At 41.5% G+C, this 13,579-nt stretch overlaps 2 protein-coding genes across 2 annotated transcripts in view; one reads left to right on the top strand and one right to left on the bottom strand.

The window, feature by feature from the left end:
• The window catches only part of osgep (O-sialoglycoprotein endopeptidase), a 7,469-nt gene extending 1,346 nt beyond the window's left edge, over positions 1–6,123 (top strand). Inside the window, exons 2-12 of the mRNA XM_005752195.1 lie at positions 542–670; positions 767–886; positions 1,648–1,823; positions 1,970–2,065; positions 2,169–2,218; positions 2,320–2,398; positions 2,501–2,566; positions 3,250–3,340; positions 4,296–4,371; positions 5,074–5,172; positions 5,405–6,123. Of these exons, the coding sequence (XP_005752252.1) occupies positions 556–670; positions 767–886; positions 1,648–1,823; positions 1,970–2,065; positions 2,169–2,218; positions 2,320–2,398; positions 2,501–2,566; positions 3,250–3,340; positions 4,296–4,371; positions 5,074–5,172; positions 5,405–5,444 (1,008 nt within the window). The 5' untranslated portion in view covers positions 542–555 and the 3' untranslated portion in view covers positions 5,445–6,123. The remainder of the gene's footprint in view (positions 1–541; positions 671–766; positions 887–1,647; positions 1,824–1,969; positions 2,066–2,168; positions 2,219–2,319; positions 2,399–2,500; positions 2,567–3,249; positions 3,341–4,295; positions 4,372–5,073; positions 5,173–5,404) is intronic.
• Positions 6,124–6,127: 4 nt separating this feature from the next.
• On the bottom strand, positions 6,128–9,757 carry LOC102197645 (uncharacterized). Its single transcript, XM_005752194.1, has 4 exons — positions 9,604–9,757; positions 7,269–8,054; positions 7,132–7,164; positions 6,128–6,945 (listed from the first exon to the last, which is right to left on the bottom strand). The coding sequence occupies exons 1-4, from the start codon at positions 9,617–9,619 to the stop codon at positions 6,896–6,898; spliced, it is 885 nt and encodes a 294-aa protein (XP_005752251.1). The 5' UTR covers positions 9,620–9,757; the 3' UTR covers positions 6,128–6,895.
• Positions 9,758–13,579: the final 3,822 nt, after the last annotated feature.

Genomic DNA, 13,579 nt, shown 5'->3' with positions numbered 1-13,579 from the left:
ATGAGATTGTGCAGATGAGTGCTTGAGGTAGTTACGTGTATGAAGGTGTGTGTGTGTGTGTGTGTGTGTGTGTGTGTGTGTGTGTGTGTGTGTGTGTCAGTCCAGTATGAGTGTTCTGACGGCTTGGGGGAAGAAACTTTTTTGCAGTCTGGTAGTGAGAGCCCGAATACTCCGGTACCTCTTGCCAGAAGGCTGCAGGCAGGGTAAAGAATATGTGTGAAGGGTGCATGGGGTCCTCCACAATGCTGGTGGCTTTGTGGATGCAGTGGGTGTGATGAGTGTCTGTGCTGGAGGGAAGAGAGGTTCCAATGATCTTCTCATCTTTTCTCACTATCCGTTGTAGGGTATTGCGATCTGATACGGTGCAGTTACCATACCAGACATATTTAGATATGTGGATGTCTAGTCCAAAAATTTCCAGTATAATCTGATTTAGTTTTATTGTGCCTTTTTCTTGCCTGTAATAGACTTCTAAGAGAGATGAAGGGTTTAAATGAAAAGACACTATAACAACACAGTGACTTCCTTCTTTCTGAAACAGTTTTTTCTGCAGCCATGACTGTAGTGATTGGATTTGAGGGCAGTGCCAATAAGATCGGCATAGGCATAATCAGGGATGGGGAAGTGCTTTCCAACCCCAGACGGACTTACATTACACCTCCGGGTCAAGGTAAGTTAGAGTTCCTCTAAGATATTAATGATAACTCCAACATACTGCTTATATGAAAATCTGTTAGTTGACTGCATGCTTTTTTTTATATCTCAGGGTTCCTGCCAAGTGACACAGCCAGACACCACCGTGCTGTCATACTAACCGTCCTGAAGGAGGCGCTGGAGCAAGCGGGGCTAAAACCTGCAGACATCGACTGTGTGGCATACACCAAAGGTAATATAAAAGATTTTAACTTTCAGATGTCTGTCAAAAATTTATCCAAACATGTTCTCATCAAATAAGGGTCATAGTGAACTTTAAATAACTGAGAGTTGATTGTTTGTTAACAAACAAATGTTAGTTTTATATTGTAAGTTACTCAAAAATGTCACTAATTTCTGTGTGCCATTAAAGTTCAGACCTTCGTTAATGAAGAGCTCCCAGTCAGAAAAAGGATAGCTTAAAGAGATAGAGGATTTTTCCTAATAAACAAGCCAAAGAACATTTGTTAAGCTCCATAGTTTATAAAGAAAATGGATCGTGTCAAAATTTCTCTTATTTGTCCTTCCTTTGACAACTATGACAATTATTAAGGCCTGCTTTAAGAAACACATGCTTATCTGACTTACATCTTACATCTTGGGTTTTTTTTTTTAAACTATGACAGAGAGAATATAGCTTAGGGCTATAGCAGCTTTAGACTCTAAGAACATAACTAATGGAGGGTTCAAAACCACCTGATCCAGCCCTAGTTATCAACTATAACAAAAAGTAAGTTTAATCAGACCCTGAGGAGTCTGAGAGCTGAAGGCTCTGGCTCCCATTCTATTTTTATAAACTCTAGGAACTTAAATTAAGCCTGCAATCTGAGAGCAAAGTGCTCTGTAGGAATATTATTGTACTAAAAGGTCTTTAAGATATGAATTGAAATAAAGGGACTGTGATTCTTGACTGATGTCTGTAGAAGACCAAACCAATAAGTTGTTCTCCTTCAGGTCCTGGTATGGGTGCACCCTTGGTGACGGTGGCTCTAGTGGCACGCACTGTTTCACAGCTTTGGGGAAAGCCGCTGCTCGGTGTGAACCACTGTATCGGACACATAGAGATGGGACGACTTATCACCAAAGCCAACAACCCCACCGTGCTTTATGTTAGTGGGGGCAATACACAGGTTGGTTCCTCCCTGTAAGCCTCATGCAGAGCTTTTTGGCACAGAACATCTGCACTGCATTTTCTGATGAGCAGCTGTCAGCTAAACAGCAGTATATTTGAAGTAGAAATGCAGTTTGAGTTTTGTTCATCCTGAATTTTGTGCAGGTTATTGCATATTCAGAGCGGCGGTACCGAATATTTGGGGAGACCATCGACATTGCAGTCGGCAACTGTTTAGACAGGTTTGCCAGAGTTATTAAGGTTTGTGTCATACTTCTCAACATGAAACCATCAAGTTGCATTTCAGTTAGTGCAACAGATTATCGAAGTAATCATACATCTATGAAACGATTTCTACACTCAGATTTCCAATGATCCAAGTCCAGGCTACAACATAGAGCAGATGGCCAAAAAGTGAGTGAGATCACTGAATAGTTGTGAATATTTAGTGTTCTTTATGTCTTTTAATTTTTTTTATGTTTATTCTAAACTTTGCTTTCTCTCCACATTGCCAGAGGGAGTCAGTATGTGGAGCTGCCATATACAGTAAAGGGCATGGATGTGTCCTTTTCTGGCATTTTGTCCTACATTGAAGTAAGTCCTTTGCTCTTCTGTAAAGTTGGTTGTGTCATATTGATTGAGTTATCTCAAGGCTACTTTTGGTTTACGTTCTTTACATTTATATTCCTTCCACAGGACGCTGCTCATAAGATGCTGAGCTCTGGTCAGTGTACAGCAGAAGACCTGTGTTTCTCACTTCAGGTACAGCATAGCGCCTTTATACACACGAAAGTCAGAAAGTTCATATTTTGGTTACGTGGAAAACATTTGATCCAGTTACCTTTGGTGTCGCAGTGTAGTTATCCTCTGATAAAACACGTTAAAGGAGTTTTTCTCATTGACTTTATAAGATTGTCAGAACATATTGTGAAACAAAAATGCTCCTTCTCATTTCAAGTGCAACTGGAATGAGAAGGAGTAGCTGGCATCTTCTGGCAGCTGGTTTACCAGGTTTTGTACATTGTGTGATTTACTGAAAAGTGTGATTCAATTTTTTTAAGGAGCGGCACAGAGGAGGTTTCACACTTTTTTAATTGATAAAATAAACTAAAATAAAAAAAGAACAAGCTTTTCACACACACTGATTTGAACATAAAGTCCTTTTTTGAAAAGCTTGTTCTTTTTTTATTTTAGTTTATTTTATCAATTAGTTTTAGCGAGAGTTACGAGAGTTTTAGCTAATAGATTAATTACATTTTGATTACTGAAATGATCAGTTGAAAGCAGCACATTATTTGAATTGTTTAAGATGATTAAAGCATACTGGATTATCAAAATATTTACCTCTTGAATTTCTGTTAATCAACTACTTGTTGCAGCCCTGATTGGTGTGTTGGCATCAGTGATGTCAGTATTTCCCATTAGTATTGCTTCTGTCTTTGCAGGAGACATTGTTCTCCATGCTGGTGGAGATCACAGAAAGAGCTATGGCTCACTGTGGCTCCCAGGAAGTGCTGATTGTCGGGGGCGTTGGCTGTAAGTATATCTGAAACGATCAGCTGCAGCTTATTCTAAAATATTAAAGCAAATATGCTGAAGCATTTAAGTTTTTGCAGTCATTTTGTGTGCGCTACTTTTACTGTTATGAAATGCTTTGCAATCAGAGTGTAAGGCTCGATTTTATCTGTAAAGAAACGGGAACACCAGTTTTCTTCTGTGTAAAATCCAACAGAATAAAATGACTTCCCACAAGCAGTAAAGCTGTCTACATGAACTTCAGCAATTCTAATTATTATACTCTACAGCGATGGGATACTGTCATTGCCTATCCCTAGCCTGGTTGAGGAGTTTAAATGTGCAGAAGTGAGGCCTGAGATGTCACTCATGGACTCCCACGACCCCATAGTGAGAGGCACTGCTCCCACCCTAGCAACGGGGAGGAAGTGGACCCCAGCCACATCTGTGCTACAGGCGAAATCTGCTCTTCGGCATCGTGACGTGGTGGGTCACGTCCAACAGGGCAGAGGAGGATAATGGCCGAATCACTCGATGAATCCAAGGTCCACTACTGATGATGTGTCTCAAATTTTAAAATGATAAGCTAGATCAGATCTCTAATCCCTAAACCTAACCAAGGAAGGAAAATGGCAGATTAGCCTGGGTAAAAGACCGAAAGTTGAGGCACACAACGATGCCTGCTGCTGACAAAGTTTCTGGGCTGCCTTTCCATCCCTCAAGAGTCTCTCCATCTAAAGCAATGCATTCTTATCAGGGACTGTAACATCTAGTCCTTCTTCCTGATTCCAAGGTTCTGTTGTTTGTTGTTTCTAACTACTGTTTGTTTATGTACTTATTGTTACAGTTACCCAGGAATGCCTTGGATCCCTTAAAGTCTAAGCCCATTTTTGAAACTCCTCTCTGTTTACTGTTGCTATGAATGGAAATGAGTTCACGCTCTCAGAAATGTGTTTATCTCATGTTCCAACCACAGGTAATCTGCGTCTGCAGGAGATGATGGGAGTGATGTGTAAGGAGAGAGGAGCAAAGCTGTTTGCCACAGATGAAAGGTAACCCAGTCTGCCCAACACTCAGATCCTTCACTTTCATTTCCATTGAAACTTCACTAGAATTAGTTTCACTTTTACACGCACGAGCAGCAGTTTGGTCCTAAGACCGAGTACAGCATAACAAACACATTAACTCTTAAATGTTAACTCTTAAATGTTAACTCTACTTTGGGTTCTCACCCAAAGTAGGGTGGGTGAGAACCCACCCTACTTTTAAGAGTTAATGTGTTTGTTATTTTCAAAGCTCTGTGAATTCCAGGTACCGTACAGTCTTGAAATTTCCTAGCTGATTCCACAGTCAACTGTTAGTGATATTTTAAGAAAGTAGAAATGATTGGGAATGACAGCAACTCGGACATAAAGAGGTAGGCTACATATAATCACAGAATGGGGTCAGCGGCTGTTGAGCCACATAGTCAAAAATTTCCATAGACACACCAGAAGGTCAGAAGCTGTTATAACTGCAAAGCCTGTGGATTAAGAGTTGGATGTCACTCAATCTCATATGTGTGTGAAGGCAGATGAGCAAATACTTTTGGTTATAAAGTGTACCATTCATAGCCACAAAAACATCTGATGTATGAAGCTGTTCTTGTGTGAACACATGCAATGGAGCTCTTCATTGTGACTTTTTCAATTGGTGTGATAGGATGTTGATCTGGCTGAAAGATGCAGATAACAAAGATCAGTTTGTTGCCACAGATTTTGCATTGACAATGGAGCGATGATCGCTCAGGCCGGCTGGGAGATGTTTCGGTCTGGTCGGGTGACAGAGCTAGAAGACTCATGGATCACACAAAGGTAAGGCTTCATAGACCTTTTCAGTTGTGATTTACGGTAATAACCCACCATAGAATCACATTTATGTTCCTTACTCATTATAGGTCGATTATATGTCTGTATGAGTTAAAGTGGCTGTTGGGTTTAAAAGTTGCTAATCCTGACTCTAGGATGGAAAAATTCATTCGTATTGTGTTTGTGTTCATATTGCTGTGCTTGCAGTAAATGACCATGGGTTTCTCTCCTGTTGCAGGTATAGAACAGATGAGGTGGAGGTGACATGGAGAGACTGACTGTAGCACCATCATTTTGTGGTCTGTTGTGACACATTTAGCGTGGTACAGTGGGCCTCAAACATAACACGGCAGCTCCACAGATGAATACTTTTCTGTACATCCAAAACCTGATCTCATCACATGTTTGAAAAACTATTCAAACACATCCAAGAGACATACTGCTGTAACATGGTCCTTCATGAAAAATGTCTCAAACGCTCAGACTGTAAATTAGTTCAGTTCCTGAGCTATGCTACGCAGCTTTACTGGTTAAGGCCTTTACACGCCAACAACAACAAAAAATGCAGACTATTAACCAGGAAGACTGCAGGTTTCCATTTTGAAGGGTTTATCCAGACAGATATTTGATATCAAAGGAGCTGGTTTCATATTTTTAGTGCCTAACTACCATTTAAACAGCTCACACACAGAGCTCGGTGTTGGATTGTATGAAGGAGTAGCTTTGTATTACCAAAAATTTTACTTTTCTTAAATTTCCCACCTTTGTAACTTTAGGTTCTGGAGATGTACCCGCGGAGGCCCTCTCCCAGAACTTGCTAGTATAATTTCTTGCACATTTGTGCTCTTATGAACAGTTACAACAGAAAGTTTCTCATGAAATAAGTGAGATTTTCAACCCTGTGAGGTTGCCAGCAGTAAATGACAATTTGTATTGAAATAAAGAGGATTAACAGATCCACTCAAGTTTACTCATTTTTATTAAGCAATACTGTCCTTTTACATTCTTCCTCCTTCTCCAGTGTAATTTTTATTTAATAAATTCTTTTCAAAAATCAACACACTGAACATGGTGACATCCCTTATGGATTCATAAGTAACATTCACCCAATTGGGACCAAATGAAAACAAAAGGAACACAGCATTAATATGGTGATGTGATAAAGGGTGAACTCTTCTGTGCCTTTGACTACACCCCCTGTAAACTGAAGACTTGGGTACAGGAGTCCTCTGCATACATTAACGGTAAAACTCAAGCAGGAATGAGACATTCTTCTGATTTGTAATTGATGGGGGAGGGGGAAAGTCACTCTGGTGAGGGCTTGCACACAGGGATTGGTAAACAAATTCTTTGAACAAAGTGCTTGATTGACCACTCGCTTCACAGAGGACAAAGTATGATAAAAACGGCAGCTTTCAAAAAGGAAACAAATTAAATTACAGCGCCTATAGTTAAAAAAAAACAAAAAATCTACATATACAAGCTTAAAATGGTAATGAGAGACAATGAAAACAGGTCTGATTAATTAAGGCAGGCTTTCTGTAAGGCGTTAAAAAAAAGTCCATTGCTGTAAGATCTTAAAGGAGTTAGTCCAAAGTGTCTCAGTGTGGCTTTGCGTGAAGACATCATCCTGAGTGCAGTGTGTGAGAACAGGACTCAAATTCGTCCATCTTTATGTATTTTATGTGTATGTACTTGTGTGTGTTTCCACTAGGGGCCTGTCACACTGCTAGGCTGGGTGCTCCTTGGTGTCCTTGTACCAGATCACCCTTTTTGGATCTGAGAAGCCCAAAAAAAAAAAAAAAAAAAAAGTCAAAAGGGACGCTTCATACAAACAGCAAAGATTAGACCACTTTGTTATGCAACACATTTTAGCAAATTACCATCAATGAGTGTGTGTGACAAAATAGTAGGGAATAATGTCTTGCGCATATGAATGAATGCGCATAAATTAGGAAAACTCACCTTTTTTCTGTCTGTTGCAGATAGCGTTCCACTCTATGGAGTGAGAGAGGGGAAAAGAGGTAGTTGTTATTCACCATAATTTCAGATTTAATGATCTCTAGCCAGATGTCATTTTTAAAGCTTCTTGTGGTGGTTACCTTTACTATGATAGTTCAGAGCTTCCACTAGGTGGCGACAACTGAGCAGCAGCTTTCCATTGCTCTCGTCGACCTCTGCGCATGCAATTGGGTTGAGGGAGGTAGACACTGGAATTGGCCTTTCTTCTGGGGGCCTCACTGTGAGAACTGTGTCTAGCTGTAGGTCTGCTGGATGTTTAGAATCTGTGGGCAGTGGGGTACTGGAACGGGAGTTGGGGCCGGAGCCCTCTGTGACTGGTCTTGCCTCGCTAATGAAACTTAGACCCCACTGGTTCTGTAGCAGCATGCCGATGGCAGGTCGGTCTTCCTCCAGTGCTCCAGTTGCAGCTCCCGCCTTCACCTTGGAGGCATAGCTAACAGCAGGCTGTAGCTTGGCAGGACTGTCTTGCACTGGGAAGGCAGGTGGGGGCTTAAGTAGAGACAAACTGTCCTCGACCCATCTTTCCTTTTGATTAACCTTTTGTGGCCTTTCACTTACACGGCCAACACCCTTCTGACTTTCCCTGCGCAGACTACGACCTTTGTGCTGTGGGCCCCTGCGTTCCTTTTCCCTGCGGAAGCTAAAGGCATGGCTGGGACCCATCAGGTCACCATCGGGTGAAAGCTGCCGTGGCAGCTTGTCGCCTCCAGAGATGCATCCTCCACCCCCACCACCTCCACAGTTTCCCGAGCCAGGAGACAGGCGGCGGTTCCGAATGTGTGGCTCAGAATTGGCGGCTGAAACAAGGACTGCTTGGTCACATAGACCATCAGGCTCACACACAGTGTTGCTGGCTTCCCATGTACCTGAAGAAAATGAGCATTGACAAGTTGATCAGGTATCTGCTGTTTTAATATGTTATCATGCATACGAGCAGAAAATTCCAGTGCTTGGTGATTTGTAAGTGAAATCACTAAATCATATCATAATCACTTCCAATCAACATTACTGTCCTACTAGTATCTTGCCCTTACTTTAGTAAGCATACTTGTAGTGAGTAGTACACAAAGACTTATCACTTGGCATTGATTAATAATGGTCTTTGCACTTGTCTCTACCATGCACACAAACATTGGGGGTAGATGACACACTTTCATGTGACTTCGGTGTGGCAGAGGAGGTGAGGCTGAACAACAGTTCCCTGTATAGCTGGCTACTTGCAAAGTTGTACAGAAAAAAAGACCAATCCCAAAATAGACAGAATTGCTGGAATCAAAACAACTCTTCTGAAGAAATCTACCATCAACACTTTTGATGAGCAATTTATCAAGCACCAGTATAAAACGTTTTAGGTTCAACTTCCTGAGTCGGAAGGTGGAAAAAATGTAATTAAACAGACTTCACCTCGGGCCGTACCATGTGACTATTAATGCAATCTCACACAAGATGCTGATATAATTCAGGTCAACTAATCTCAAATTAATAAATAAATAAATGTTGCCGTTGGTTAAGAGTAAACTAATTGTATTCCTAACTGGCAGTTGCCCATCACAGGTCTCAGCTGTCATCACCATACTTGTCCCCGTGTCTGATCTTGCCCAATGACCTGTGTCACGCTGTCCCACTTGCTGGCTCATCATGAAAAGGAGTGACTGGGTAACAGTCTTTACGGGAAGGCTCTCCCGTTTTGGTTGTTAAATCATTCTCTGTCCGCATGGCGCCACTGAAACATACTCAGACCGACTCAGACATTACTGTTGGCCGTGTTCAAATGCACCACAAGTTGAAACATAAAGAGGAAGCACATAGCTTACAGCGGGCCTGATTAGCGTACCCGCTCCAAAGCGCCACATTTCAAAAGAACTGGTGAGACTGACCACCGCCCGGCCGACCCCGTCTCATTTACCGCTCCGAAATTTCGAGAAGCAGGCTACCTCCGCAGACTCTTCAGTGTCCCGACTATTTAAAAACAAAGATGTCAGAAATGATTTAATAGTTTCCATTTGTGGAAAACAACTCCCGCTGGTTCATGTGAGCGGTGCTTGCGGCTAAAAAGATAGAAGCTAACAGCGAGCACCGGTGTTAGCAAACTTTAATTAGCAGCGTCACGATGTGGAGCATAAAACTCGACGGTTTTATGTATCTAAAGGTTCCACTTTGACCATCGAAAAATGTATGAACATTAACTACAGCGGGTCGAGTAGATATGTTTGTTTTTACACGTATTAAGGTTGTAAAAAGCCACCCAGAACGCTAGCCGAAGTTTCGTAACTCCCCCCACCACCTCATTCAAAGCGGAGAAAGGCTTTCCTCGGCGCTGCTAGCCCGCCGCTAATGCCGCGGCCAAACACATAAATAACACATCTGAAAGTGAAGCGTTACACTCAAATATACCGAAATATAGCACAAACTCACCTGTTTTAATATGCATCTCTTTTCGCTTGATGTGTCGTTGAAGCTAAACCGTTGAGTAACTTGTTTACAGCGTTGAGATAACGACAGCAGCCTGCTTGTAACCACCACCCGGAAGCGACACGAAAATGTGGGTGGGACAGGAAGTGCCTGCAGATAAGTGGTCCGGCGGGAATCTCGCCGTGAATTTAACCCTCCACTTCACACATTGTGATAGTGTATGCTTAAAATTGTTCAGCATTATTTTCTGACACATTTTGGACCATTTTATTGCCAAAAAAACCCAAAAACGTTATATTTCAGACACCCGTTTCCGAGATATAATAATAATAATAATAATAATAATAATAATAATAATAATAATAATAATAATAATAATGGATTGGATTTATATAGCGCTTTTCAAGGCACCCAAAGCGCTTTACAATGCCACTATTCATTCACTCTCACATTCACACACTGGTGATCCACAACTTGCCCCTAGGCAACTAGGCTTGTATAAAACAGAGGCAATTACTAACTCATAGATCATTACACAATTGTTGGAAAGCAATAAAAACATAAGAAAATCGTCCAAAAATGTCAACCAATTTTGATCAAAGAATTGAAAAAACACATTTAGATTATTTAGCTTTATGGCTTGATACAGGCTTAAGTTCGAATTGTCCAATATAATGTCATATTGATTCTCATGTTGTGAGACTTTGCTGTCATTCTGTGTGAAACTTAATAAAAACAGTTCTTTTGTGCTGTAAAACAGAGCCGCACATTACACTTTATAGACATTACCTCTGTTTTTTCTGTGCACCCGGGAACCCTGCATCTTGCCTTGTTCCATTCAATTCAATATTGTAATGCAATTAACCTATAACAATGCAGAGAAAACCCTGACAATTAGACGAGCCCCTATAAGCAAGAACATGGCTACAGTAGAAAAGGTAAACTCCATTTTAACAGAAAGAAAGCTCCGACAGAACTAGACTCAAGGATGGGCGCTGTGGGTCTCTGCTTCCTTGTTTTCGCTTCATGCTTTTGAGATATCCCACACTGGATTTGCACAGACTTTGAGCAATTTTGCATTTAAAACCACATTTTCATTTTCAGGTGTCCCTACACCTGGAAGCTCAGACAGATGGACACACTTTCCAATGTAAACTTAGGATTGTAAAAATAATAATCTGATATCATTATTATTACTTGGTGCTACATGAAATAATATTATTATGAAAAAACACACAGTTATCAAAGTCTTCCACAAAAGTACCCCTTATCGCACAAAGAAAAACTGAATTTCTGATCAGGCAAAGTAAAAAAAAGCAAAATTAAAAACAAAAACGCTCTCCACATCTTCTTACACTCACACGTATTTTTGATTTACAGTTTATGTCATTTTAAATATGATTACTAGAGGAAATATTCTTACCTTCTTCTCACATCATGCGATCGTGTCACTGTGTCAGAAAAGGATGCCCGATGTTCAAATCACGCTTCATAGTGATTCCCACATCTTATTGAACTGAAATTAGATACCTTTCCAAACATTCTGATTGATCATTTAAGTTCACATGTACTGGGCCTGAGGCTTAAAAATGTTCTGTGTTGTGCTGTAGAGGATTAATGTACAAAACAGACTACCATGACAACTCATGTGAAAATCATGTGGACACTTTATGTCAGATACAATTTTGTGATTATTATTGTTACAACACTCATTACATTACTTTTTCATTATTCCACAAAATGTCCTGAAATGTATTGTCTTATAATTACAGTTAACCCCTCTGAGGTAGTGTTAGAGCATGGTTCTTAAGCCCAGGTCCTCTGCCAGAGGCCTGGAAGTTTGAGGGTTCTGCACGGTATCTTTGCTGTTCCTAGGTCTGCAGTTTTCTGAACAGACACCTCTGTCTCTGACCTCTGTGACTGTGGAATCTTTAGAGCCAATCTTACAGCTTGGCAGTTGCAGCTCTTAATGCTTCTATTGCCACCGAGACCAGTTGTTCTTCTAGCCACTGTTACTTTTCCTGTGCTCCATCCTGATGTTGCTTTCAGCTGGGATTGCCACACATGTCACAGCTGTGATCTTCTGTTCCTTCCAAAGCACCACTATATCTAGTTGGTTGGCCAGCAGCTGCTTTTCTTAGCCCTGTGTTCTCAACCACCTTTGGTGGTAATGATAATTGGAGACTTCTAATCTATATAATAATAATGGATTGCATTTACAGTGGCTTGCAAAGGTATTTGGCCCCCTTGAACTTCTCCACATTTTGTCACATTACAGCCACAAACATGAATCAGTTTTATTGGAATTCCACATGAAAGACCAACACAAAGTGGTGCACACGTGAGAAGTGGAACGAAAATCATACATGATTCCAAACATTTTTTACAAATAAATAATTGCAAAGTGGGGTGTGCGTAATTATTCAGCCCCCTGAGTCAATACCTTGTAGAACCACCTTTTGCTGCAATTACAGCTGCCGGTCTTTTAGGGTCTGTCTCTACCAGCTTTGCACATCTACAGACTGAAATCTTTGCCCATTCTTCTTTGCAAAACAGCTCCAGCTCAGTCAGATTAGGTGGACAGCGTTTTTGAACAGCAGTTTTCAGATCTTGCCACAGATTCTCGATTGGATTTAGATCTGGACTTTGACTGGGCCATTCTAACACATGGATATGTTTTGTTTTAAACCATTCCATTGTTGCCCTGGCTTTATGTTTAGGGTTGTTGTCCTGCTGGAAGGTGAACCTCCGCCGCAGCCTCAAGTCTTTTGCAGACTCCAAGAGGTTTTCTTCCAAGATTGCCCTGTATTTGGCTCCATCCATCTTCCCATCAACTCTGACCAGCTTCCCTGTCCCTGCTGAAGAGAAGCGCCCCCAGAGCATGATGCAGCCACCACCATATTTGACAGTGGGGATGGTGTGTTCAGAGTGATGTGCAGTGTTAGTTTTCCACCACACATAGCGTTTTGCATTTTGGCCAAAAGGTTCCATTTTGGTCTCATCTGACCAGAGCACCTTCTTCCACATGTTTGCTGTATCCCCCACATGGCTTGTGGCAAACTGCAAACGGGACTTCTTATGGTTTTCTGTTAACAGTGGCTTTCTTCTTGCCACTCTTCCATAAAGGCCAACTTTGTGCAGTGCACGACTAATAGTTGTCCTATGGACAGATTCCCCCACCTGAGCTGTAGATCTCTGCAGCTCGTCCAGAGTCACCATGGGCCTCTTGGCTGCATTTCTGATCAGCGCTCTCCTTGTTCGGCCTTTGAGTTTAGGTTTGCAGTTGTGCCATACTCCTTCCATTTCTGAATGATTGCTTGAACAGTGCTCCGTGGGATGTTCAAGGCTTGGGAAATCTTTTTGTAGCCTAAGCCTGCTTTAAATTTCTCAATAACTTTATCCCTGACCTGTCTGGTGTGTTCTTTGGACTTCATGGTGTTGTTGCTCCCAATATTCTCTTAGACAACCTCTAAGGCCGTCACAGAGCAGCTGTATTTGTACTGACATTAGATGCACACAGGTGCACTCTAGTCATTAGCACTCATCAGGCAACATCTATGGGCAACTGACTGCACTCAGACCAAAGGGGGCTGAATAATTATGCACACCCCACTTTTCAGTTATTTATTTGTAAAAATTTTTTGGAATCATGTATTTTCGTTCCACTTCTCACGTGTGCACCACTTTGTGTTGGTCTTTCATGTGGAATTCCAATAAAACTGATTCATGTTTGTGGCTGTAATGTGACAAAATGTGGGAAAGTTCAAGGGGGCCGAATACTTTTGCAAGCCACTGTATATAGCACTTTTCTAGGCACCCAAAGCGCTTCACAATTCCACTATTCATTCACGCACTAGTGCAGGCAAACCACAGTTGTAGCCACAGCTGCCCTGGGGCAGACTGTCAGAAGCGAGGCTGCCATATCGTGCCATCGGCCTCTCTGACCAACACCAGTAGGGTAAAGCGTCTTGCCCAAGCT

The sequence above is a fragment of the Pundamilia nyererei genome, unplaced genomic scaffold, assembly GCF_000239375.1.
Source record: "Pundamilia nyererei isolate P.nyererei 1_Seehausen unplaced genomic scaffold, PunNye1.0 scaffold00348, whole genome shotgun sequence".
Taxonomy (NCBI): Eukaryota; Metazoa; Chordata; class Actinopteri; order Cichliformes; family Cichlidae; genus Pundamilia; species Pundamilia nyererei.
Note: the sequence above shows the minus strand (reverse complement) of the source record. Positions and strands in the feature narration are given on the sequence as shown.